This window comes from Zosterops lateralis (assembly GCF_965231275.1).
Source record: "Zosterops lateralis genome assembly, chromosome: 2".
NCBI classification, from domain to species: domain Eukaryota; kingdom Metazoa; phylum Chordata; class Aves; order Passeriformes; family Zosteropidae; genus Zosterops; species Zosterops lateralis.
Window position 1 is genome coordinate 101,918,891 of NC_139763.1, and position 27,654 is coordinate 101,946,544.

The 27,654-nt window shown below is 40.0% G+C and overlaps 1 protein-coding gene across 4 annotated transcripts in view; it reads left to right on the forward strand.

Annotated features, from left to right (window-relative positions):
• Positions 1 to 27,654, forward strand: part of APP (amyloid beta precursor protein) — a 192,377-nt gene that overhangs the window by 79,280 nt on the left and 85,443 nt on the right. For all 4 annotated transcript variants that reach the window (XM_083855358.1, XM_083855357.1, XM_083855356.1 and 1 more), the window contains exons 4-5: positions 21,357 to 21,469; positions 22,898 to 23,091. In XM_083855358.1, the coding sequence (XP_083711484.1) occupies positions 21,357 to 21,469; positions 22,898 to 23,091 (307 nt within the window). The remainder of the gene's footprint in view (positions 1 to 21,356; positions 21,470 to 22,897; positions 23,092 to 27,654) is intronic.

Below are 27,654 nucleotides of genomic sequence, written 5' to 3' on the forward strand. Positions count from 1 at the left end.
TAAGATGAAGGGAAAATATCATTCTGTTATAGCAAAAAACTGCTCTTGGTTCTGAGTGTTAAGGTGTTTGGGTGCTTGTCAGCACTTCATCAAATGTAAAGAAAGCTATAATGACCTCAGATTAGTTTCTGTTTTATTTTTCAACAAACTACAGTAACATTTAGCTTATCAAAGTGTTATAAATAGACTGTTGTAGACAGTGTTGTTTGTGATGTTGCTTTATTTGTCTTGGAGGAGGATTGTGATGCTCTGTTTGACGTGACTGCTGAGAGATACTCTACTTAAAGCTTATCTAAGATGATATTGTGTTGTATAACAAACATGGTTATTCATTTCCCCTTGCGTGGCTTCTGAGGAATGTTTTAAATGGTCTTTAGTTTTATGTTTCCAGTGATAAAATTGATTCCATATTTCCTTATAGTTGCATTTAATTATTTTTTTAAACAAACATCTAACAAAGACTTCACCTTAAGATATTTTTTCTTCTACATGATTTATATCCCATTTGTAGCTTCTAACGTTGTTGAAGATTTTCTTAGTCTTTATTTCAAGTCCATTATCTTGTAGGCAGGATGAAAGAGCACTATTGGTCTCTTTTATAAGTGCTGACATTGTGATTCTTCTTGAGCATTAAATCCAACTTTAGAAGGCAACAAATCAGGGAAACTTGAAATAATAATGCTTTGAGCCCTGAAATCCAAAGGAGAAAAAAACCCCAAAACAGTGATGGGGACTGTGGAAAGGAGGATCTTGGTTATGAGTCATGGTGTTGAGACTGCATTTCCAAGACTTTGGAAATGCAGTGAAATAGTGGATTGGGCCTGTGACATGTCATTCCTTGTCTGAGCATGCACTATCCTCTGTCCCACATAGACATTGGAGCAAGGCAGTGTTCTCACTGAACTGTCACTTTGTGCAGGAGCAGATGGGTGAATTCCTTGGGAACACTGGGCACACACAGTTCATTGTTTTTATCATTGTGTGTGTCTGTTAGTGCTTCTAGAGTCCCCTTGGGTCTGAGAATAGCGGAATCACTGCTCACTTTGTGAAACACAATTTCACAACACTTCCAGGGCATCTACAGCTGCTGGACAGTTATTGTGCACTTGAGTTGTGTATGCCTGTGTTGTGTTTTTTATGGTTTTCAACAGTATTTGATATTAATATTGCCCATGTAATTTAGAGGTGACATTAGGCTCAATCACTTTGAATTTCTTAATGGTTTCTAGATCTTGTATTTTTTTAATGGCACAATAGTGTCACCAAAACATCAGAATTACTTTCCAAGAAATATGTGCTTTTAAGGAGTACACTGAAAGAGTTAATAATTTGCTAACTGTAGCAAAAACATTTGAAAATACATATATAATTTCAAAATAATAATAATGATAATGATAATAATAATAATTTAAAATCAATATGTGCAATATAACCAGCAGTATATATAGTAGATTTTTTGCTGTCAGAGTGCTGGTATACCTTGGGATTTAGGATTCTTTATTTTGTTTCTTTCTCTCAGGGAATTTCCTCCATATGTGTTGGTAGGAGACAATAACGACCCAGTACTTAAGAGAGACAAAAGAAATTTTTGCAACACAGGGGAAAGGTGCAGCTGGCTACTCTCTCTTTTTACCTGTGGATTTCTCTGGGAAGGGCAGAGATATCACGAGTGTGCCTGGGGAAAGAATTAATGCTCGTGTAAACATCCAAAATCTTTGCAAGTTGAACTGGCGTTTGAATGTCAACCATCCTTCAACACTTCCAGTCTCCCTTAGTCACAAGAACAGGCATCTTTGTCGTGCAATCAGAAATTCCCTTTAGGTTCCTCTCTCTTTTATAGGAAAGCTTACACTTGTGGTTGATGCTAAGAATGGCTTTGCAGCAGGAGACATTTTGTGTTGAAATGTTGGGATTTAGTTTCTTGCAAAAAACTTCTGCAATGGAAAATATAGGTTGAGAATGCACAATCTGTATTTTTAATACTCTTGTCATGGGATGAGTAAAAACTAAGAACTTCCTCATGCAGGTGTATTTGGTGTTGTTTTTTTTTAAACAGAATTCCATCCATTCCAAATTCCATCAATTCATACACTCGATAACATTTTTTTCATTGTAACTTCTTCAGGATTGTTTTTGTTTGTTGGGGTTTTTTTATTGATTAGGTTTTTAAAGTTTATTTCACTTGAAGCTCTTTAAAGTTGGCCACGTGGTTTGTCAACAGCACTGAAAACTGAAAGCCAAGTAGACTACAGCTTTCATCCCTCTATCCAAGTCTTCTGCCAAAACAAGTGGAACAGTAGTGTTTGTTTTTTAAGGAACTGTTTTGACTGTGTGTGAGGTTTCTTTGCCTGGAAACCTGTGTGAAGGTCAGGCAGGGAATAAGTGATTGGGAGGGGAGTGGATGTCCTGAGGTGCCACCCACTTGGCCTCAGGAAGCTGGGGAACTGCTGATGGGTAGGTTTTCTGTCCCCTCCAGAGTGAGCTCTTATTTCCCTCCTACCACCATCATCTGCCTGCCAGCCTTTGCCTGTTAGCACAGGCAGTGTCACAAGTTTCTGTAGGTTACACATCCCTGTTGTTAAGGAAGCTAAAGAAAGAACAGTGGTGGTACGTAGGGGAGGACATGCATTCGCTTACCAAAGCAAGCATTTGATGGGAGGGTGTTTTTGTTTAATCCTGTGCTTCCTTTTATTTATTTCTTTATTCTCCATGAGAAAACTTGCATTGGTTTATTTGAAAGGAACTCTACGCTGCTCTTCTCCACTTCTGTCTTCATTGGGCTAAAAGTGAGGAAAAATTCCTGTGTAGGGGAGTCACAAAATGATGGAATGGAAAAATCTGGTCCTGCAGAGCAGTTATCCATAGCCAGTTTGGCTCTAAACTTCCTAGATTTGATCTGCTTATACATAGATCATGCCAGCCCTGGAATCCCAGCTTGTGATTTCATAGGAATACTGCTGTGTCTGCAGCTGGACAATGTGAGGTCATACCTTAATGATATCCACAGCCTCCTTGTTAATAAAATAAACGCAATAGCTTTAAAACATTTAGTTTGAAGGACTGCTGTTTTACTGATTGCAGTATAGTCTTTCCTGATGAGTGATTGCATCTATATTAATGCATGTATAAGCTGCATTTTTGGATTTAACTTCATTTTGACATTTTGAAGTTTCTTACTGACCTTCAAGTTGAGAAGAAATATTTGGGTGTTTCAGTATGTTCAGAATCGAATGGAAACTTTCTTAATGATTACTACGGAAACTTAAAAGGGGAATTTGTTCCAGTTAAATATGTGAAACTGAAAGTAATACAAAGTTCTTCAGTTTTAGTAGAACATGAGTGTGCTTCAGAAAAGAAAAACAAGTTTAGTAGTAATCTTTTTTTCTTAACCTTCTGACTTTCTATTGTTGTTTTCTAGTGAGTTTGTATGTATGTAAAAAACACAGAATTGAGAGGTAAGAATTGTATTTTGATAGTTGTTAGTTCTGTAGCCAAGCTGATGTACTTAACCCAGCCATTAAAAATGCTTCCTAATTGTTCAGTTTAAAGTACTGAAAGACAGCAAAAAACTGTATTAGGGATAATGAATGAGGATCATGATTATTGGAAGTTATTTACTTTATGCATTACGGTATTTGATCTTTAACTCCCAGTGGCTTTGTTAGTGAGTTCTTGATGTATAAAATATTTAAATTACCCTGTTTTTCTATTAGGTCATTGCAACTAGGTCAAGAGAAAAATGAATCTTAACTACTTGATATCAAAATTAATTTTGGTAACATAAAATAGTGTCGGCTGTGTAGTAATACTGGCTTTTACTTCTTTTTCTAGAAAGTACTTAGGTGAATACATAAGCAGTGTCTTCTTCTTAGGAAGTCTGAGCCTCCATGCTTTGAAGGAGGCTGGGTTTTATTTTAGTTTTAGCTGTTCCTAATTGAGTTGTTGTTATATGTGATATGTTTTTATTCCGTTTTATAATAGTTTAACCTTGGGCATAATTTCTGCATATCTGTTATTTTGTCATTATCTTTCACATGTGAATGCTCTTAATCTGTTAGAAGATTACTAACTATTCATGATGAGCTCCTGTGACTATAGTTGTCTGGATCCACCCAACGGAGATTTTGTGTTGCTTAGCACAGGAGCACCTTGTCCTATATTCATAGAATGTCCTGAGTTGGAAGGGGCCCATCAGAATCACTGAGTCCAATTTGTGGCCCCACAAAACAGCCGCAACAATCCCACCATATGCCCAAAAGTATTGACTAAACCCCTGTCAGCCTTGGTGCTGTGACAACTGCCCTGGGAGCCTGTTCTAGTACCCAGCCCTCCTCTGGGTGAAAAACCTTTTCCCAGTATCTAACCTAAACCTCTCCTGACACAGCTTCCTATGATTGAAAAGGAAGCTTTTGAAATTTATTTCACAGTTTATTGAAAATGCAAACTCCCTGGCTCATCAGTGAGCTATGAAATATTTGGCTACCCAGTGTGTTTTGGTTTTTTTTTCTATTTCTCTTGGGTTTTATAATCTGAAATACTGTGTTGATTTTGAATATAGAAAACATAGCATGTGTAAAAACACAGTGGATGTTGTATTGTTAGTGTAGAAAATTAAAGTCATAAACCTTTCATGTTTCAGATTTTGGAAAAAAAAAAAGGTCTAACTTGTCTAACTTCATTCTTGTTATAGTGTGAAATTCCCCTCCACATGACCTTGTGCTCCATTCTGTAAATAAGAAACACTTTGTATGTTAATTTGTTCTCAGTTAATCTGGGAAACAACGATTTTAGAATGAATGTCTAATTGAATCTTAATCTAACATTTTCCTGTAGCTTATCTAGAACTTTTTTACTGCTTCATTTGTTCTCCTTTATTAAATAACAATGATACCCCAAGGTCATTTGATATGTCGTAAAGGGGTAATACTGAATTCTCATGCACCTTTATTTTTTGTGAAATTCTCTGAAATGATAGGCAGCTGTAGGTTTTTATGTCAATTTTTCGCAAATGTAACTGCCCTCAAAAGGTCTCTTATGTCAAGCTGTTTCAAGATTAACTTTTATATTCTAATAAGGATGGAAGGTGTAATTTCGAGTTAAGTTTATGCCATTTGATTATATATGAGCTATTGCTTGTGTACAGTTATTGTTATCTGGTCTGTTAAACCAGAACTTGTTTACAGCAGGTTTTTGCAGGTTATCAGAGCTACAGCTCTGAAGTGAAATGTTCTCTGACATAATCTGCACTGTATTGTGGCCAGCTACTTTAGTTAAGGATGCTGGAGAACTGGGAGAATGCCTTTCAGATGCTCCCAAGTGCTTTGAGGTGCCATCTCTTCCTGTTTGTCCCTCTTCAGCAATATGGCTTGTAAGGAAGGTGTCTGTGATACTGCTCATTGGCCAAAAATCCTTTTGTTGTCAACTGCATGTCACAAGAGAAAGTCTGAACAGTGTCTTCATTGTGTTTTGGCTTGTGTGTCACACTAGGAGATGTGGAATGCCCAAAAATTCCTCAAGAGATTGGGTCTTGGTAGATGATACCTTATTATGGTACTGATGCCTAGAACTACCCTTTTTTCCCATCTGTCTCTCTGCCATGGAATTTCCTTATTCTCTCAAGATTTCTATTTATCACATGAGTGTCAGCTGTAGGTGAGGATGAAATGGGATAAAATAGCACCTTTAGGGAAAACCTGATGAAGAACTCATTGATCTGGCCTTTCATTTGGTGAAGAGGGTTTCTTTTTTTAAGTGCTGCTAGAAGGAAAGTATTTGTTTTGCTGAACTGGAACATTAACTTTTTTGACTCTCTTGTCTGACGTGGCAGGTTCAGATTTCTTTCTGAGCAAGAAGGACTATGCTGCAATAAAGTACCTGAATACCTGTTTAGGCCACTGTGGTCTGAAGCTTTGGTTAGGCAGTATATTTTAAAAAGACTTTTTAACCATGACAGGCCAAACAAACTTCTTATTTGAATAATTAAATCCTATGTAAACAATCACAGACTTGTTGAGGTTAAAAGGGACTACAGTGCATCCTCCCTGCTCAGGCATGATTATGCCAGAGCACATTATACAGGGTTGTATCGAGATGGTTCTGGAATATCTCCAGTGAGAGAGACTCCGCACCCTCTTTGGGTGATCTCTTCTAGTGCCTGGTCACTGCACAGAAAAGAAGCTCTTCCTTATGTTCCTGTGCATCTGTTCCTTCCTGTTGCCTTTTGTCCAGTTGCTGGACACCACTGAGCAGAGCCTGGTCCATGCTCTGACCACTCCCTGCAGGTACTGACAGACATTAGTGTGTGACAGCTACAGCTGCACAGAGAAATTGGCCATAACAGACACCAACAAAACCAGCCTGGTTCGTTAGAGAATAGAAGTAAACAAGTCCCTGGGTGCAATAACAATAGATTGGATTCAAACTCAAAGGGGGGACCCCAGCCAATCCCATTCAATCACAAATACAGACATCCAATTGCCCAGTGAGCTGGGTGGTGTTAAAAACCCCGACCAATCAGGGGTGTAAGCGTGGGAAATTTGAACCCCCTGTAAAAGGGGGGTCCCATCAATAAACTTTGGCTGTTGTCACTTGAACCTCTGTGTGTTCTGTCATGTGCCTGTCTCCAAAAACTGCAACATTGATAAAGTCCCTTCTCAGTCATCTCCTCACAAGGCTGAACAATCCCAGCTCCCTCAGTCTTTCTTCATAAGAAAGATGCTCCAGTCCCTTCATCATCTTTATCACCTTTAATAGGTGAAGTTTTTTATGGTAGCCATTCAGAACTGTCCTTAACATGAAGAAATACCATTGTTAATCAGTTTTCTGTTGCTAATAATTAGTATGTTATTTCTAAAAAAGTGCTGCAGGCTGAATGCTGATTGTGACACTGCATTCAGTCTGTGTGGCAACTGCTTTATCTTCCTTGAGTTACATGCACAAATAGGCTCTTTTTCTCCCAAGCTGTCCCATCCTGGCTGCCTGATGGCTGAGCTGCCAAACCACACTGCCATCCTTCCTACGAGATGGGTAAAGGCTTTGTTTTGTATAGAACAAAATTATGTTTTGTCAGATAATTGTTAATTTGATAGCTTGTAAACTTCGCAAAGTCTCAAAGCAGTCTCTTGTTTTCCTGTGTCATTGGTAATATGGCAGAGTCCTTCTCCCATGAGTAGTAACAATTTCAGAGAAAGTTTGATCAGGACTATGCAGTGTTACAGGAAATGATTGCTTAGGATGTTAATAATAAAAAAAGTATCTCTGCAAAGTTGATCTTCAGCTGCTGCTTATAGTTATTTATTTCAAATGCTGCTTATAGGGTTACTTGTTCACTCATGATAGCCTTTGCACAAGATAGTATTGCAGAAACATTTACTGCCTGAACTGGATTTTGTACTAATTTCTGTCCTTTGTCAGAAGAGAGAGAAGTTGAGGAACAACTGGATTAAATTACTATTGAAGTAGAAGGAATCCAAATTTTTATTTAAAAATGAGCTGTATGAAGGTGTTTGGGAAGGAGAAGCAGGGGAACAGAATTGAAATCTTGCTGAACTAAACATGTCCTTGTTTAAAATGTGTTATATTCCTCACTAAAATGTTAGCATTTGAAATGGATTTTGATGACCACAACTTAAATGTCTGAAGTATTTCCATGCTTTCCACCTGTCTGTTCATTACACCCTCTAGACATCAGTGATTAGCAGCCTCTCTAGCCTTACTCTTAATACCATATACTCGACTCTAATTACCAAGAATTGCCCATGAGAAACATTTCATCATATAATAATGCAAAGCACAGTCAGATTATTGGTCCCAGTTCTACTGAATTATTCCTAAGCATTTTATCTTTATGCCATCTTTCCATTTGATTGGTGTCTTTAGCAATTTGCTGATATCAGTACATAGGGTATTAAAGAATTCATTAATCCAAATTGCTTCTCAGTGGACGTTGTTGCCATTTCAGAGCCCATTTTCCAAATACACCTTGCATAGTGAAGTGCATTAAGTATCTCTTCAGCCAGAGGGATGGCACAAAATTTTAAACTGGTTGGAGATTTGCTTTTGCAGGTCTTGCTGCAAAACATGTCTGCTGCCTGCTGTGAGAGGAGGAGCAGGAACTCTGACAGCTGGTGTTCAACTCCTTGTGCAGCTTGCCAGTAACAGAATAGGATATTAATAGCTGGTATGTTAAAAATTGTGCATTTGGCAGCATTTATAAAACCTAATATGTTTTGAAATTTAGACAAAGTTTCAGCTTGTGAAAATCTGAAGGTAGCTGGGGAGAAAAAAACATTCACAAATACAAGATTCCTGAAGGTTTGGAATGTATCTGCTCTTCAGAAATACCACTAAGTTTTATTTAGTGTTTATATTTAAATATAAGGAAGGGCACTAAAATGGGTTCTGCAGTATCAGTCATCTTTATCAAATCATGGTATACAGTTTTGTTAATAATTTCTGTAAAGGTTCTTAGTAATGCTTTTATTCTTTAAAACGATGATGTCTTTGTTCTGTCTTGACATTTGTGGAAACCAACTTTATTCAAAACTCACTGAGTATAGAGACAAGTGCCTTGAATAACCCTATTCCTTTCCTACTGTGGCATTAGCATAGGCAAGTAGGCTCTTCTGTTTCCGTAACTTGAGTCATGCCATGCTCTGCTATTTATTGTCCTACCTGACAGAGCTGTACAGGAGCTCATCAGTCATGAAAAAACATGTAATTGGAAGAAAACTTAAGTACACGACTACAGGGCATAAAAGGAATCTCAGTAGTCAGAAGAATACAACATAGGAGGCAATTAATATTTTGAGATGCAAAATAAATCAGAAAAAAAATCGAAGTGTTCTTTATATAAAAGAGGAGCCTAAAAATGATGAAGAGAATGTATTTCTGCAAAATAATTCACACCACCTGAGGGTTTTTCTTAGGGTATCTCAACACTAGACTGATGATGCTGGCATAAAGACTTTAAGTGGTGTATAGATGTCCTTTTTCTGTCCCAAGGATGAAGTAGGTCCTTTCTTGAGGTAATAGCTGGTCCTTTACTAAGAAAACATGCAGCACCCATGTATATGACATTCCTGTTTTCTCCTCTTGAGCCTTCCTGGGTTAGTGAGTCCAGATAATGCTTTTGACCTCTGGTGTGGGGGTACTCGGGAAATACACCTCTTTAGAAGAAAGCCTGTCTTTCAGGCAGTTCCCCAAATACCTTGTGTCCATATTGGTATACTTTGTTTTACCTGGCTGACTCAGGAGGTACTGACTTTGGAGTCCTGAGATGTGCTCAATGATGGCTTTTGTTAGCTAAGCACTATGAAAAGAAGTAGATGTGGAGAACAAAAGGTGTTTGGTAGATTTATACACTGCATTATGGAGAATCGCTCTGTATTAAAGCATTGTCACAAAAAGAAGGGTAAGATGAGAAAAAATCTTACCTTGCTAAAAGGAGCATACCCAAATATCTGGAGTCTTCTGCACCATTCTGGATATAGGAAGTCCTCAACATATGACATGTAGTTCAGAAATCTTTTGGTTCTTTTTCCTTTGGTTTCCCATTTCTTGCAGTCTTGCACCCTACATGTCACCCTAAGTAGTTGACAGGGATGTGTGCACCTCATTGTGGAAGAAAAAGAATTCTACCTGTTTTGGAGGAGGAAGAGAAATATTTATGAACATCTCAGGTTTTGTTTTTCATGACAATTTTCAGGGACATGGAGGTCAAGATAATCTTACCTCTTGTCCCTTGCACTTCCTTTCCAGGCTGGAGTGGTCAGTGCTTTAAGGATCATTTCTGTGTTTCCTTTACTGCACCTTGCTGTACACAGCTATACAGAGACAGAAAGTTTTGCAAACAGAATGGCAGTGGCATGTAATGGCAGGGCTATAACTACATCTCTTAGGCAGTACTGTGTAAGCAGCCTCTAAGGGCACATGGTTTGTTTTGAGTAAAAGTGCTGTTATCTTTGAAGGTACCACTCTCCTATATTCCTCATGGAATTTTTTTCCTACTGGGTTGTGGCCAGAATTCTGCCCAGGGTTCTTGACAAAATCTTGGTAAATCTTCACAAAATGGTCTCATTAAGCCTTTCATATTTCAGATTTGTTCCTTAGAGTTTTCTGGTGCTGTTCTTTTTTCAGGCTTATTCCTTTCTGTGAATTTTACTGACTTTTCTGTAGATTAAATAATTTCCAGTAGTTTTTTTTATTATTCTGTCCTCCCATTTGAGCAGCCCAGTAATTCCCTCTGTTATTCTGTATTCAAGATTAAGCAATTTTTTCTAACTTACTATGGCTTTCAGCACTTTCCAACTTCTTGTGGCTGGTTCTTTCTATAGCACTGCAGTAGACCTCTTTTAGGCAGACATGCTGCTGTCAGTTTAGGGTGGTGTCATAGGTTAACACAGTTTGGGTTTTTGCTTAATGGAATATCGCCCTGCTAGGACCTGGGACTTTGCTTTGGAAAGGACAAGGACCTATTAGGGGCCAGTTTTTGGATTGGCATTTCAGAAAACGGAATGCCACTTTTGGTAATATCCATAATAAAGCTGAGGCTGGATTCAAGCCCTCCTCTTCCTCCCGTCTGGCGACCAGGAAACATCGTGGGCAGCCGAGGAGGGCCATGGTGGGGATCAGGAATTGGGGCTGGCCATGTCAGAGCTGTGCCCCGGCCCCCTGGCTGCCAGCACCCCTGGCCTGGGGGGACAATGGGATCTCCCCCCACCCCATGCTGTGCCCCAAAGAGCAGCTGTGAGCAGCTCACACCATCAAATGGAGGGGTGGAGGAGAAAGCATCCATCACCCTGCCCCAGCATAGCTTTGAAATCTTTGTGGCTGCCAGGGCAGAGATTACATGACCACCACAGGCCGGGGCAAGCTTTAACTCTTTCCTGACACAGATTGAGACTTTCCTAAACTCTAACCCTTCTCAGAGATGAGAGAAAAGGCCAAATTGGAGACATGTAAGGGGACAATATGGAGATCCCAAAGTCAGTAAAGGAAGAGTGGCCTCTTAGGTAGAAGAGATTACAAGTTGCCTTGGTTCTAAGCTGAAAGTTTCCTATGGTTTGTGGTAACAGACTGTAATATGAATATGCTAGAATAATCCTTTAAATCGTGGACAATATGAATTGGGGAGATGATTTGTGGATTCTTTGAGCAAAGGTATCTATGATGGACTGAGGGAATATTGCATTAGCCACTGTGATCCTGTGATCCCATGAGAGGTTGAACAGAGAGAGATGAGAAGAAGCTCTTTGCCAGTGAACAAGTGAGAAGACATCTCTGTTCCCTGAGTTGAAAAATCCTTTGACTTTGAAACTGCTAATTTTTAAAAGATCTACCCCAATCTGTAAGTCTATGGCCCATGTGTGTGATCACAGGAAAGGCTGCTTAAATATGGGAGGTTCCACAACTGCAGAATCTCCTGGGCAGGCTGCTTTTGTGTGAGTTGGAAGCCACAAGCAGAGTTTCTCTTGTGGAAAGTCACCAAACAACAGGAGAGACTTCTCTCTCTCAAAGACTGAATGAATGACTATTTTATGAGTGGTACTGACCTGGAGTTCTGAGTTTTGCCTCTTTACATTGTAGGAAATGAAGAGTTTGTGGTGGGAGAAAAGGTTGATTTAGAAATTAATTTGTGGAATTTTTTTTTCTTTTCTTATTTTTCTTATCTTAATGTGTGTTAATAAAATCTGTTTTGCTTTTAAATTGGGGCCTGTTTTCCCTTTTTCTCCCAAAATCCTATCTCCCAGTTGGTGAACAAAATTCAGTGAATATAAAACCACCACAGGTGGGTCCAGGAATCTCAAAAGACCAAAAATCTCCTTACTGAAGAAACATCAAAGCTTCCCACCAATTATTCTGCAGCAAGCACCCACTCATGTCACCCTTCACTTTATAATCTTTTTTACCACTGTAAATAGCTATGCTTCAGTCATCAATGTGTTCAGCAGTGCTCCAGAGCAGCTGAGCATGTTTTCTTACAGATTGTCAGACAGAATTGCCACGATAGATGGAAAGGAAAAGGTGGATTTAGCGAGTCTGCTGGGGCTGTAGAAAAGAGAGGGGAAGAAGCATTAAGTAATTACGTACAGAGTGGGAGGGGAAGAAAAGTTTTTTACTTGAGCAGAATCACATAAGAGCTCCGTGTATGAGGCAGGATGGAGTCAGGCTATCCAGACTTCATTATTCCTGCTGTTTTCTAACTCAAGAATTCCAATAAATTAGGCAGGATTATGTAATTGTGAAGGAAAGGGTTTTGTCTGAAACACTCTCTCATTTGTGGGAGAAACATTGCCAATATAACCTGTGTGCTGAGGAATTGGAAGGGAGAGAAACTCAGCCCAGAAATTTGTCATCTTCCCAAGGTAAATTTTGCAGCCTGCTTTTGGGCCTGTTTCTTGGCATATCATGTTTGAGAGGCAGACTCTTGATTTGTGGTGCAGGGCAAGCAAGTTTGCTGGTGTGAGTGGTGGGTACCTAGGGGAAGAAAACTGAAGGGAAAATCCCTCAGGGAGCCTTTTTTGAGGTGACCTTTGCCGCTGGTCACACTGATAACTTCTGGGATGGCGTTTTTTGACTTTGTAGGTCTTTTAGGAAGGTGGGACAGGAATCCATGTGGCACGGTGCTGGGGTAAAATGGGCTTTAGCACAGCTCTTTCATGTTGCATTACTGAGCAAGAGAGGGACAAAAAAGGCGTCTTACTGAACTCACAGCAAGATTTTTCCTCAAAGACTGGGGAGGCAGGTAAAAAGCATGAGAGAAGTAAATGAACTTAAAGTTGCAATAAACTGTTGAGGTGCTGTGGACTTTTGAAGCATGTTTTTTGCTCTGTTTATAAAGATGCCAGTGTGTAGTGATGTGCATTTGAATCTTCTTGCATGTAAACACACATATCTGTTAGTGGCATAATGCATCAAATCTGATACTGTGTTCTATCTGGGAAGTAAGGCATATCAGAAAATTCAATCAGGCAACAAAATAGCAAAGTGAGCTGAAATTCCATTTGTGTCTCTGATGGAAGAACTACAGAGGAAGGAGGAAGAAGGTTTGAAAAATAACCTTTTTAAATGTATGGTACCCTATGAAAATGAAGACATACTAAGCACCACAATACATTATATGTATATTTCTTTATATACAGTTAGTTGGTTTAGTCCAGACAAATGTACTTTGATGGATTGTACGTAAAGGATTTTAGCCCTTTGACTTTAGAGTTCTGCGTGAGGTATTTAAACTTGCCAAAAATCACAGTAGATCATGTGGTATATCAAGGCTGGAGGTCCTTGTGGTGCACATGTGGATATTTAGATATCAATGAGTTCATTCCAGAAGGATTCTCTTTACTTCAGTCTCATGTCCCAAGCATGTTGCATGTTTTGTGCCATTGCAGTGTTTTTGGAAAGTACTTTAATTGCCGTGATTTCATAGGACCATTCTAAGAGCATCAAGACGCTAACATATAGTACAGCTAGAATTATCAGTCAGTTCTTAATCTAATAGGAGTGCTTTGCTCATCCAAATAATTGCCTTTTGTAGCTTAGAATAGTGAAGGTGTTTTGCTTAAGAGTCATTGTATCAGAGTGTATTTTTTGCTATGAGTGATGGGTTGATAGTATGCCTGCTAAGGAACAAAACAATACCGCACCACCCACCCCCCCCCCACCCCCCACCCCCAACTAAAGTTACAGGAAAAAAAAATCTTAGTACTTTAAGGATAAAGGGTAAATATTGAGATCACTGTTGGTTTTGGCCAAGCCTCTGGAAGATAGAAGAGTTGCAGCTATTCCCACTTCATGCACCTGGGGTGGGTGCACAGGTCATGCTGTCACTTCTGCTCCTACCCTACAAATTTGGGTCTGCATTGCTTTCTGTCTGCAATGCTGTGGGTCTCTAACTGAAATTCATGTTACAGGCTACAGATGAAATGAACAGTTTTGCTACAAAGCTATTTTTGGAGACAGTGTTATGGGCAGGACTTAAGCGTCTTTTCATCAGAAAAATACAGATGTTTCAGGCTGCTAGGGCACAGATGCGCTTTATCAGCACCACCTTGCATTCATATTGGCTGATGAATGGCTTTTAGGGAAAAGCCTGTAACTTCCATTTAAAATTAAATTTGAAATTGAAGAACACTACAAATCCTTTTGTTTACTATAGGCTGTTAAAGTCCTTCAAAGTAGAATGAAGGTCTTTAACCATATGGCTTAACATGTGTCATGCCCAAGTTTAGAGGACAGCCATGCCCAGGGCTGGAGCAGGCATCCATCCCTGCCAGGGGTTGGGCACAGCAGCAAACTCCCCTTCAAACCACGTTGTGACTGGCACAGCCTCTTCTCTTCATCTCTAGGTACTAAGTCTAATACAGTGAAGAGTACTATGACTGGTTCATTTTATTGCTAGATAATTGTGTTTACTAAACCATTTTACTGAAAGATTTTTGAAGTATCTAGGTGCTTTGCATCTTCTCTGCTTTTCTGGACTTCTGAAGAAAAGAAAAAGCATTTTCAAGAAATAATTGTCTCCTTGAACTTCATGCCATTGCATTTGGCTTGCTCACTCATGCAGATTGCAGCTTACTTTTAATCACCAATGTTATAAATAAGAAAACATAAAGATTTAGGTAAACATCAGGCTTAATAAAAATTCCTAAAGCTACATGTCTGCTTAAACAGATGTAATACTGTATGCATAATATAATAAGTACTAAAGAAATGCGGCTGTGTGAGTGCAAGAGCCGGCAGAGGTGTTGGAGCTGGGGAGCTGGGCACAGCAAAGCCCCAGGGCAGAAAGACAGGAGCAGGGTTGATCTGTTCCTTGGCTCATCATGTCAAGTGTAGGATGGCTCTGGATAATTAATCTATACAAAGTCAGAGGGAAGTGACACATTTCTCTGATGTTCTCAAATATGTACTGTGCAGGCATTCAGGCTTGTAAATTTGTTTTAACAAGGCCTTTGTTTTCATTGGTGAAAATGGACCCTTGAGCCTCAGAGTCTCAGCATGTGCACTGCTGCTTCATGCAAAATTTAGCATAGACTTTGTTTGAAAGTACTTCTCTGAACATGCTTACTTTTTGGTTTGGAGCCCAGCCATCTGCTAGCAGGTGTTTGGTTTTGTCATGGATTTTCTTTTATTATCTTTATCATGTTATCTTTTGCCTTCTTTCTGTGTAGTGTTGGTGGCATCTAGTTTATGGAGTGGCTGGAAAATCTGCTTATCAGGACCATGTCTCACACAGTGCTTTCATTTTGCACTACTTTTCCTTGATACCTTGCATTACACAGGTAGGGCAATCATCTTGTTAGGAACATACCCACTTGCTGACCCTTTTTCTTCCTAGAGAAGATGTTGCGGGTTAGGATTTTATTTCTTTTACTCTCGGGGAATTTTTTCTCCCGTTTGTTGCCTAAGAGATGGCAACAATGGGTACTTAAGAGACAAAAGATGTGGCCGAGGGGGAGAAGATGCAGTTGGCTGCAGTCTCTTATCTGAGGAGTGAGCTTGGTAACTGGGGGCTTTTCTCTTAGAAAATGCAGAGATACCATGAGACTTGGCTGGAGGTCAGGGATTGGGCTCGGCCCCCTCTCCCTGTTTGACTCTCAGGATGAGAGTGGAGACAGTTGTGGGTTTGGTGACGGACTGCTGCTGCCCGTGAGATTTGCTGCCACTGCAGAGTTTTTGTCCTTCACTGCTTCTTCTGGGTGAGCCTCTGCTCACAAGAGCAGCTGTTGAACTGGGACCTTTTCAACATCTAACCTCACTGGGAAGAGGACCCTGACCCCCTCCCCTTCTCTGGAGGGAGCATCTCCCAGCTGCTTGCAGAAATCTGTCTGCCACTGCCCTGCTCTGCTGTTTCCTGCTGCTACTTTGGGCTTTTTGCTACGCTTTACCTCTGTGGGTGCTGACACCCTGGTCAGGGAGAAAAATCCCAGGCATCAGGCAGCAGAGCCTGTGGGAACTTAGTGCTTTCCCACACTGGCCTGTGACTGTGAGAAAGAATCAAAAACAATCCTTGGAAGGTGAAAGACCATTAGCAGGTGGTGTTTTTTCTAATTTGTTGTTTACTTGTGTGGAAAGGTCAGGAGATGTTGTTCCAAATGATCAATAATATTCATTGTACCAAAACACTGTATGAAAGGATGTGTCCCTCAATAAACTTTCACTGTAATGCTCTCCGAAGAAACCAGAGTTTTTACATATTGTTATTTGAGCCGTCCCGAATCGTAACGATATAACTCAACATCCCAACATGTCCTCCCAGAGTCCCTCTGCTCCTGTCACAGCTTTGGAGTCTTTGCTACACTTTGTGTTTCCACCCTGGGTGTGTGCTCCTCTGTTGTTCCAGCCTGCTGCTCCAAGGTTCCTTCTATACTCCATTTTGCCACCTGCAGTGGCCCTGAGACTGGCTGCTGCCTGTGAGTTTGCGCAGGGAGCCCCTTTCCTTGCTCTCTCTCTGCCCGAGTCGCCCCAGCCCTGTGCAGAGGGGGCTGAGCGCGCTCCACAGCGCCCCCTGCAGCTGCAGGGGAATCACTGCACCTGCCCTGCCCGGCCGGGAGCCACCAGCACCCCTGCCGGCCATGACCGGAACTGCACCGGGGGGGAACGTGCCCGACAGCTGAGAGAAGCTCTTTATTTGGTTTCTGGTTTTGTTTCTTGTGGCTGCCAGTGGTGTTGTTTGTTTGTCTTGTTATACATATATACACTAGTACATAACTGTTATTCCTTTTCCTATATCTTTGCCTGAAAGCTCTTTAATTTCAAAGTTACAATAATTTGAAGGGAAGGGATTCATATTTTCCATCCCAGGAAGGTTCCTGCCTTCTTTGGCAGACACCTGTCTGAAACCAAGAGAGAAGATTGTAAAGATTGTGTGAATGATAGCCTTCATAGTAATCCCAATTCTTTGTTAGAGGTTGATTCTTAATGATTTTCTTAGAATTTGCTGTGTTGAAAAATGAAATTGCTGGACCAGAACTTCTGATCTTACAGCAAAAGATTTATTGTTGTTCCAAGACTGTTTTTCAGATGATAGAATGTCCTTGACTGAAATAAAGTTATTAAAGTTATTAAAATGTGGCATTACAACCTCTGGCAAAACTGGTTTTGAACAATGTGAGCTGGTAACCTCTTGTGATACACCAGGACAGAGCAATAAAAGAAGTCTGCTACAAACACAGTGGAGAACTGGACATCAGGAGGGGGATTATAATGGCATTATGAGGGGCAAAGATTATATTTCTAAAACAAAATTAAAATGTGACTTACTGTGTTGACACAATATGTGTTGTGGTGATGTGTAGTTATAAGTGGAAGGTTTAGCAAAAAACAACTCGCAGGACGTTGAGGAGGATGTTGGCAGCCTTCAGTTAAATGAGTGATGGCTACATGGTGGTGGGTTTTAATGTGGTAACACAATCTCTACTTAGACTTCCCTTTTATGGCTGTTTTCTCTAGGTGGCCAGACAGCTAGAAGCCAGCAGGGTCTGGTTTTGTCCAGCCCTTCCCTGCAAGAGTAGGGAAGCAGCTACTGGAACACAAGTAGCTGTTACACTGGCATGTTGGATAACCTGAGAGAATCTAGTGATTTATAAACTCAACAACAGACAAATGGTGCCATCATGGTTTATTATTAGAGTACCTCTGCAGAGGACAGATTTCCAGCTGTAATCAAAATACAAGAGATGCTGAAGAATGCAGAAAAGTACTGTAAAACAGTGATAAATGTAAGGCAGACAGAGGTAGCGATGGTGGTGGTAATGATACCAATGCTTTGTGGTTGGTACAAATTTTGCAAGTCTCCTCATCCAGGATGTGGTGAGGGTTTAGCTGAGTTGCTGGGGAAGCAGGCAAGGATGGTAAGGATGAGGGAACAGCTTGGGGCCAGGGAGGCTTTTAAGGCAGTGCTGCTGCTTAGGGAAGTGCTTATCCTGCTTAAGCATCACAGGCTGTTGAGGACCAGCTGAAAACGATGTGAAGTCAGTACGTTGCTGTGTTGGAATTAAAAATTATATTGAAGTTGAATTTGGCAATCCTTTCACCTGATAGTAGAAATTACAGTCAGCACTGGTCTGGGTTGCTCTATCGGTCAAAAAAATGTAGTATTTCACAGCTCTCTGTCATGACATGTACTGGCAAAGAAAAGTAGTATTACAATTTTTTCTTATTTTTAGAGCCTCTCTTTGGAGGCACAGGATTGCTCTCTCTTCATGTGTGCTTGTTTGCCCAGTGTAATCTGTGGGTTACTCACTCAAAAAAGCCAAGAATCCTTGAAATCTTATGGCTCGGCGTAATTGAAAATTAATTATGTACAGGAACAATACAGATGAAAACTTGCCTGCAAGCCTGAAGTGCTAGAAATGGTTCTTCCTGATGGATTTGTGTTTCTATTAGACTATTCCAAGCAAATTAAACAATGCAGTTGTCAAATTACTTCAGTCAAGTTTTTCAAACTGCTACTTGAACATTAATTTAAAAAGAAACAACAAAAATAGAACAAAAGTTTAAAGCTTTTCATTTAAACTTCAATAGTGATTATCATGAAAGGAATGAAAAAAGTTTCGAGAACATGAGGTGTGTGCATGTCTAAAAAATGGACAGAGTTAAATTTTATTTGTAATAAGAATAGAATTGAAGGCAATAGAACTCATGTAAAGTTGCAAATGATTGCTATTGCCTAGATTTTCACACACCTAATTTACTATAATTCTATATATTGAAGGAATATTACCATGAGCAGCCATCCTTCTTCCCAGGTCCTCTGTTCGTTCCAAAAGGCAGAGGAAGGCTTGTTCCAATAAATTGTTTATTTCTGTAAAATTCAGCAATTGTTTACAATATGGAGCCTCATCTGAAATGAGAATTTGGGCTACAGGATGCTGTTGCCTTATTTTCAAGCAATATGATTCTATAAAGCAATGCAGATTTTCTGTGTGATAGTCAAATCTAACACCGTATCTTCACTGACATCTGATCATCTACTTTTTCTGTAGTTTGTATTGTTATGAGTTGGTTGATATAATTAGATGCTCAAAAATTAATGTACTTTATTTTAAATTAAATTACATACTCATGCATACTTTAACAGCACTGCTGCCCAAGCTGCATTGCCAAGAACTTTGGACATACAGCTTTCCATCTTCCAATGGTACATCCAATTGTGTTACTTTTCACAGAATCATAGAGTGTGCCAGATAAGAATGGACCACAGTGGGATCCTCAAGCAGGATCATCCCCGAGCACATGGCATAGGATTGCATCCAGGTGGTTCTGGAATATCTCGAGTGGGGGAGACTCCACACCCTCTCTGGGTTATCTGTTCCAGTGCCTGGTCACTGCACAGAAAAGAAGTTCTTTCTCATGTTCAAATGGAACTTCCTTTTCATCCATTTCTGCCTGTTGCCTCTTGTCCTGTTGCTGGGCCCCACTGAGGAAAGAGCTTGGTCCATGCTCTTACCGCTCCCTGCAGACACTGACAGACATTGATGAGGTCCCCTCTCAGTTGTTTCTTCTCAAGGCTGAACAGCCCCAGTTCTCTCAGCCTTTCCTCGTAAGAGAGATGCTCTCTCCATTCCTTCATCATTTCTGCAACCTCCACTGGACCCACACCAGGAGCTCCATGTCTCTCTTCTACTGAGGAGCTCAGAACTGGACACAGCACTCCAGGTGTATCTCACCAGGGCTGAGTAGACTGCAGTTTTGCATGAAGTCATCATACCCTTGAGTCTTCAGCAGTCTCTTGTGCTTTCCCACTGCTCAGACACTTGACTAAATTAAAGCATTAACAGTTGCCAATTACTTGTGTCCTGAGAAAATTCAGGTATGTTTCAGGATGATCCCCAAAAAGCTGCAAATTTAATGAATTTCACTGCAGGATTTGTATGTGACACCACTGGTACCTGAGATTTTGTTAAATGAAAATGCAAATTTTGTGTTTAGGGTTACCAGAAAATGTACGTACTCGTTATTTTTGCAAGGTAATTTTGGATGCCTCTAGAAAATGCTTCTGTTAATTTGTAGGTCTTAGGGTGGGCTAGGGAAAGATAAAAATAACTTTATTTTTTTCCCCTGGTTAACTGAGTTATGGAAACTAGTTACTAGTTCCTAGCTGACTAATTGAACTAGTTGACTTTAGGGGCTCAGGTCAAAAGCACTGAAGTGCAGCAAGAATTTAGTGCGAAATACACATCTTGATACGGTATATATGGTATATGTGGTGGAAACTAAAGGTATGTAAGAGGGGTGATTTCTACAATAAAGAAGTCTCCTTCAGATGCATAAGAGAGTCCATGTCTCTTGGTTCCCCATTGCTACAGTAGGCACTAATTTTGATCAGTTAACCTATTGTTACATCCTAGACGATATTGGACTGTCTTGATTCTTTCATGTAACACAGACTGTAGTTTTTTGTAGGCTACAGACGAGTGGGCCTCAGGGAGCTGATTTATGCCAACTGAGTATGTGCTTTCACAATCCAATATCTATTCAGTATATACGCTTTTCCAAAGTACTCTTTAATTTTCCCTTTAAAAAATATCTTTGAGAGGGTTTGGGGTTATTTAATTGCAATGCCAGAATTGTACATAATTACAGTGATTTTAAATCATGTTATTTAGCACCTGAGTGTCTGAGTACTGATGCTGTGAGCAGTGTTTATTTCATAAGCATGTAAACTTTTGTTCTGCTATTGAAGATGGAACAATCTCTTTGGTTAGTTATGTCCTTAGGAAAAAAGTGTCTTCACCCATTTTAATCTGACCAGATATTCTGGTGATCATGAATCATCTTGTTTCCTGACTGGTGAGCTCTACTTGCTTGTCAACCTTCTGTACTAATCCAAATTCAATTGGCTGATGAAATGAGGATGCAATGAAGAGGCTGCAGCAACAAAACTAACTAAGTTGACTGTCTTGCTGTTAGCACTGTATCAGTGGAAATATTCTCAGATGCTTTGAAACAATGTGTTGATGTCATTTGTTTTATGTAGAAAACCAAAGTATTTCAGAACATGTCATACCCTCTCCCTACCGCTATTAAGATGCAAAAGGTGGTTGTCCCTTCATGCCCCTGTAGTCCCCTTCCTGGAACTAGATCTGCCAACTCCTGACTTCATGTTGCACCACACATATCTGCAATGGGTCCTGCAAGTTTTATTATGCTGAAGTTTGCATTAACATCAAGGGCCGGAGCTCCTTTCCAATGGCATGTTGGAAGAAGGCCGTAATTGAAGCACCATCTAGAAACTGTTCCATTCTCTGCAAACCTGCCACTAATTCACAAAAGCCGCTAGGAGTAGCTAGAGATATTGGAAGCAAAATTAATATTAATTGGGTGTTCATCTCTTTTCTTTTCCCTTCCAGTGGGCGAGTTTGTGAGCGATGCCCTTCTGGTGCCAGACAAGTGCAAGTTCCTTCACCAGGAAAGAATGGATGTGTGTGAAACTCACCTGCATTGGCATACTGTTGCTAAAGAGGTATATTCATCTGTCTTAAAATTTTCCATCTTCCTTCTTTAAAACTGTATTGCTCTTCTGAGGATGACTTTAAATATAGCATGACATGGAAAACAATAAGCAATACTTTGAAATGTTTGAGTGAATGGCTTTTTGGGTTTTTTTATAAGGTAGGAAATGGGAGGCAGAGCGCAATAGAGTCCATGACTGAATACCTAGCACTGACCTTTAAACATTGACCCTCTTTCATAGCACTATTTTTTTCTTCATATTCACTCACAAATTCACTGTGTTTTCTGCTTCCTCCATTTTCTTGTGTTAGCACTGGAACTAAATGCCTAGGATTTGCCTTGAATCTACTGGGTGGATATTATCCACTATTTATCATGGATATTGGTACGCCAGATGCCCACAGAGATCAAACAGACCTCAGGGAGTGCACTGTGTCAAACTCAGCATAAAAGGGTAGGAGAGCTGATCAAACTAGGACTAGCCAAAGGCATTTTGCAGACACAAAACTTTTACAATTTAACAGTACTTTACTGAAAATAGAAATATACTTACTGTTACAATTGCTAAAGTGTTTTGAACTTTTTTCCTTTTGTAGAGAGATATTAGGAATAAAAATTGAGATGAATTTCCAGGATTTCTGATCGCTAGTTTTTTTTGGAACCTCTTAGCTTGTATGTTATTCTACCTTCTGGAGATGAAATTTGAAATGTGATCAGCAGCTTCTCAGATTTTCAGTTCTTGCTTGAATTATACTTAAATGAAACATCTAAGGCACCAACTTTCACACAGGGAAGTTCTAGTTGATTTTGACTACTTGCAAACTTGAAATGGCAGTAGCCTGGAAGAACATCATCACTATGTGCCGCTGAACTAATTTAATTTTTTCACCTGTCATACATCACTATATCTTAAAGGTATAATTGTGCCCAACTGACTGTTTTCTGAACAAGGCTGGGTGGTACTGTAGGTATCAGACCAGACACAGTGTGTTTCCAGTGTAAGAGGTATTTCAAATGTTGATTTACCTTGCAGCAAAGTCTTCAATAGAAGTAATGCATCAGGGTTGGGATTAATACATCAAGTAACTATTCTATCATCACATTTTCTGTTTAGGAGGCAGAGCCTGTGAGGATTTTAGACAGGAAGATATGGAGTTATAATGTATGTAGGAGGAGACAAGCCTTTTGTTTTGGGAAAGACTGATAGAAGAGTTTGCTGACTGTGGACAGAGGTAGGGAGCTGCTTACAGTCAAGTAGTGAATACAAGTGTGACCTTTCTAAGTTGTGTTTCAAGTATCAGAGATCATGCTGTTCACCAGCTTTAACTTCCTAAGGCAGTATGCAGCCCTTTCATATTTTCTCAAGGTTTGTGACATTTTTTGGTCTTTCTCCATGCCAATATTGTTTCTGCTTTGTTTTTTTAACTCTTTTCTACAGTCCTGTAGTGAGAAGAGCATGAATCTGCACGACTATGGCATGCTGCTGCCCTGTGGAATCGACAAGTTTCGTGGTGTGGAGTTTGTCTGCTGCCCATTAGCAGAGGAAAGCGACAATCTTGATTCAGCTGATGCTGAAGACGATGATTCAGATGTCTGGTGGGGAGGTGCAGATGCAGACTACGCAGATGGAAGGTACAGTAACTACAATACTCATTATTAAGATGCCAAAAATCTGTGAAAAAGACCTCGGCATAGAAGAGTCTTTGCACCTTATACCATGAACTTGCATTTACAGTGGTTGAAAGCATCAGTCTTCTACTCATTTTCTTTTTTGCTTTCTACAGAAAAGTTTATTATTAAAATAAACACTTCTTTTACTGACTACAGTAAGTGTGACTACACTTTTAAGGCACAGTTTTTAGTGCCTTTATAATTTCTTCAGTGAGAATTATTGCCATACTTATAACAAAAATGTTTAAATTCAAATTTTTTGACAAATAAATGACAAACGGTGTACTCCTAAGTTGCTTCATGTGCAATCTGGGGTACTGCAGCAGATATCAGGCAACAAAACCCGTGGAGGTTTTGTGCTGTTACTGATAAAAGAATATTTTTCTACTGATAATTAATTTCTAAACATAATCTAAAAGAAAATGTGTTTTATTATCTAGCCTTTGGCAGATTTGTTAATGTGCTGCTGTTGAGAAAGGAGCATGGAGGTTTTCTTTGCAGGGCAGTGATGGGTGAGAATATACTATTCCTGTCTTACTCTTCCCATCCCCAGTGCATGTAGGCTAATTTTTAGTCAAATATGGGTTATATCTGTGTTGTAAGACTCAATGGTGACTGAGTGGTCTGGTACTGTTAAAGCCTTTTCATACTACTCTCCTGAGCTTGTCAGACAGCAGTTGGAAGAGCAGAGCACCATGTCATATCCTTGCAACTGGATGCCAATAACTTGTAAAGATGGCTTTCTTCATAAACTAAAATCAGTGTTCAAGTTCTGTTTGCTCCCCAGGCTTTCATCACTTTATACTGTGCTAATGCAGTGTTTCTACATCTTTTTTGTACAAATAATGCACAAAATCTAAAACTTGGGGATTGTTGCAAGTGACTTCAAGGAGTATCAAGAAAATGAATTACGTGAATAATGCAGAGAGTTAATAAGTCTGAATTGTGTTATGTTTGGACTTGCTAATAATCTAGATGGAAACAATTTGAAGAACAGTGCAGAAATGAAGGACAGAGACTGAATTGCTGTAATTTGATGCAATGAGGTTGCATTAAGACCTAGAATAACGAGAACCTGTATCATGGTGGGCAACTAAATCTTTCCTGACAAGGCATTAGTAAGTGTTGCAAGGTAGAATCCTTTGTGAATAATGGAATAACTTTAAAATAAATTCTTCCCCATCCCCATGGTAATTTCCAGTTTTCTGTCATAAACAGAAGCCAAGGGTCAGGCTGTTTGATTCAAAAGCCTACATCAAACAACTTTGCATATTTCATATTGATATCTTTGGACTTTATCTTGATTTGTACTTCTAACATCTGTCAGTGTCACTATTTATAATCCTTTCAGTAGGATTTGTAAAGCTGCCTTTGGACTGTTGTGTGCCATTTCTGTATATTTAATTTAGATTTTGAATTGGTGTGTAAAGTTCTTTCATTCTAAGAAATTAGTGCAGACTGTGTTCTAATTGAAATATTTGGTTTTTTCATTATGTAAATATATATACATGCAAGATAGATCTATCCATCTATCTTGTATATCTATTACACATCTTATATAAGTAACATATTTATTATATATACATCTATATATAAAGTACATGGCTTATACCTGTAAAATCAAAAATGCCAGAATTATTTTAAATATAAGAGGGGTACCTCACAGGGGTATAGAGTACTTCTGTTTGTAAGACAGATATCAACTTAATTTCTGTCTTTTTTGTCTGTCACTGAACATTTAATTTACTATTGTAGTCCATTTTCTTCCTCATAAGGCAGTTTAATATCTGAAGAGATGAGTTCAAGGATAACTTAATAAATTTTGTGTTCTCTAGGAGAATGGGAGTTGTAATTGCATTTCAATCCATTTCTGAAATTCCATGCAGATACTGATTTATTTTTTAACCTCCCCTCCCACAGAAGTGCTTACAAAAGGAAAGATCCTTCTGTGGGGCACTTGTCCTTCATCTGCAGATGAAGAGCCAAGGAATTGGTAGTTCTTTTAGACTGACTCACTCATATTTTTTGCTGCCTCTTAAGCCAAGTACATTTAAGCTATGTGTACTGGAGCCAGAAGTACTCTTGAACTTCAGTTATATATATGCATACATTAAAAAAAATTCTTACATGGCAGTATGTGGTAATTCAAATTTTGTGTATGTGTATATTTATTCATATCTGGGCATATGTTTGTGTTGCTATCAATACATATATGTGTTAGTCCTAAACTGATTGTGAGGGAGAAAGGAAATTTAAGGTAGGGGAGCACTTTGCAAATGTTAAATTGCCAATATTCTCTGCTATTAAAGCACCTCTGTTTGAAGTGCTTATGCTCAAGTCTACATTTATCACCTTTCGTGGGAACCCAAGTCAAAGTGAAGGTGACATGTTTGAGGTGGAGGTGACCTGAAAAGCAGATCATTATATTCCTGTTTCTCAAAACTATGACAGAGCAGAATCCAACAAATCTATTTGTTGGGTATCTATTTTGAGAGAACTTTATATGTCAAGCTATGAGATCTAAATTTCAAAATACTTGGATTTATGGTTCTGATTGTGTGGACGAAAGCACATTGCAGCTATTCAGTTAATAAACGCCCTTTTTCAGGCTGTTGTGAGTTGTCTCTAAGGCACTGTATTTAATTTTTTTGCTTTGTCAAGGGTGTTTTCTTCTCCACAAGGGGAGGAAAAGCTCAGCTGTATTTTGTAGCCACACTGTTAGAGGGCATGTGGAGGCAGCTTGGGCTGTGGTGCCTCAGTTGGGTGTCCTTTCTACCCAATATCTGACCACCACCTGAATCTGGATGTAAAAGGATGTGACTTCCTTGTGGTGTGGCTTGTTGGCAGTACTTGGAGGAAGGTGGGAGAGGGTGTATTTTGGTGATCTATATACCCATTTTATTCCTGAGGCCAAAAGGCAGGATCCACATATGCTTTTGAAATTGTCTTGCCGTGCTCATCCTGAAATAGTCTGTAATGCTGACAAAGAGGTTGCAAGCATTTTTAAGCAGTGGAGATCCTTGTTGCTATCCACACCTTTATTTAAAATTTACCTTGAAGTCTGCCTGAGGGACAGTAAGATGTAAGTGCTGACTTTTAGCATAACTGCAGACCTCTCCCTGCATAGCTGCAGCTCAGTCAAATGACCTGCAAGCATTGGCTGCCCTTGCAGCTCAGCACAGCCTGGCAGCCCTCCTGCCTGTGTGGGAGCTAGCTGGAAGATTTGTGTTCTTGATGTCCAAAACTGAACATCTTTAGGAGTGATGGCCAAGCTGGAAAATTCCAGGTTTTCCTCTGTTGTTTTGGTTTGAGAGATGTGTGTCTGCTAAAGAAGGCAGGAAGCTCCCTTGGAATAGAAAATGTAAACCCCTTTTCTCTGAATGATAATAATTTTTGAAATTAAGGGGGCTCTCAGGCAAAGATTTGAGAATAAGAATAACAGTTTATTATTATTATCATGTATAACAACAAATAAGGCACAGGAAAATAGGCAAAACAAACATGCAAATAAACAACAACTACAGCATTAACAACAAACAGAACCACAAACCCACTGACAGACTGACAGACTTCTGGGCTGCAGGCACTTTCCCCGTCAGTGTGCAGTTCCGGTCACAGCCGCCAGGGGCGCTGGTGGCTCTGGGTGGGCAGGGCAGGTGCGATGATTCTCTCCTGGCTGAAGGGGGCGCTGTGGTGTGGCCTCAGAGAACACGAGGTAGTGGAGGCTCTGTCCAGGTAGGAAGGGATGGAAGAGAGGCTTTGTTTCACAAAGCCCTGGGGCAGTCCATCCTGGTGCCTTAGCAGGACTCTTGGAAGCAGCAGTCTGGGCTGGCAGGATGTCTCGGCAGGCAGGGGGTGTGTGGGGCTACAGTGCAGCAAAAAATTCAGAGCAGTGCTACTGAAGGGCAAGGCAGCAGCAGCAGCTGGGCTCCCAGCTGAGCAGAGAGAGGCAAGCTCAAGATCCCAGGCACCTGAGCAGATGGTGATAGGTCCCTCTTTTAGTGAGGTAGGTGATAATGAGGTCTCAGTTCAGTGGCTGCTGTTACAAGCAGAGGCTCATCTCACGGCAGAAGAAACAGCTCCAGGCTGGGCTCCAGCAGCAGCAACGAATTCCCTTCCCCAAGCAGCAGCTCTGTCATCCTCCAAAGCTGAGAAAGAGAGCTAGCAGTTGTCCCAACTCCGTATTTTGTCCCATTCTCGCAGTATCTCTGCCCCTCAGAGAGAAACTTCCAGGTAAGAGAAGTACAACCAAATGCCTTCCTCCCCTGAGCTTGCCACTTCTTTTGTTTTTCTTAAGTACCCAGTTGTTAGTGTTTCCTAGCAACTTATGGGGGAAAGTTCTATAAATAAAAAGGATGAAAATGAAAGAAACCCCAACATCTGTCTACATCTGTCTCATATCCGCCTGTCCTTATCTTCCTGTCAGTGTTTGTCAGACCTCCCAGGCTTTCCTTCCCGCTAGGAAAGCAGTCTACTGTCATTCTTCTTCTTTCACAGCAGGAAAACTGAAGCACTGTAAGTCTC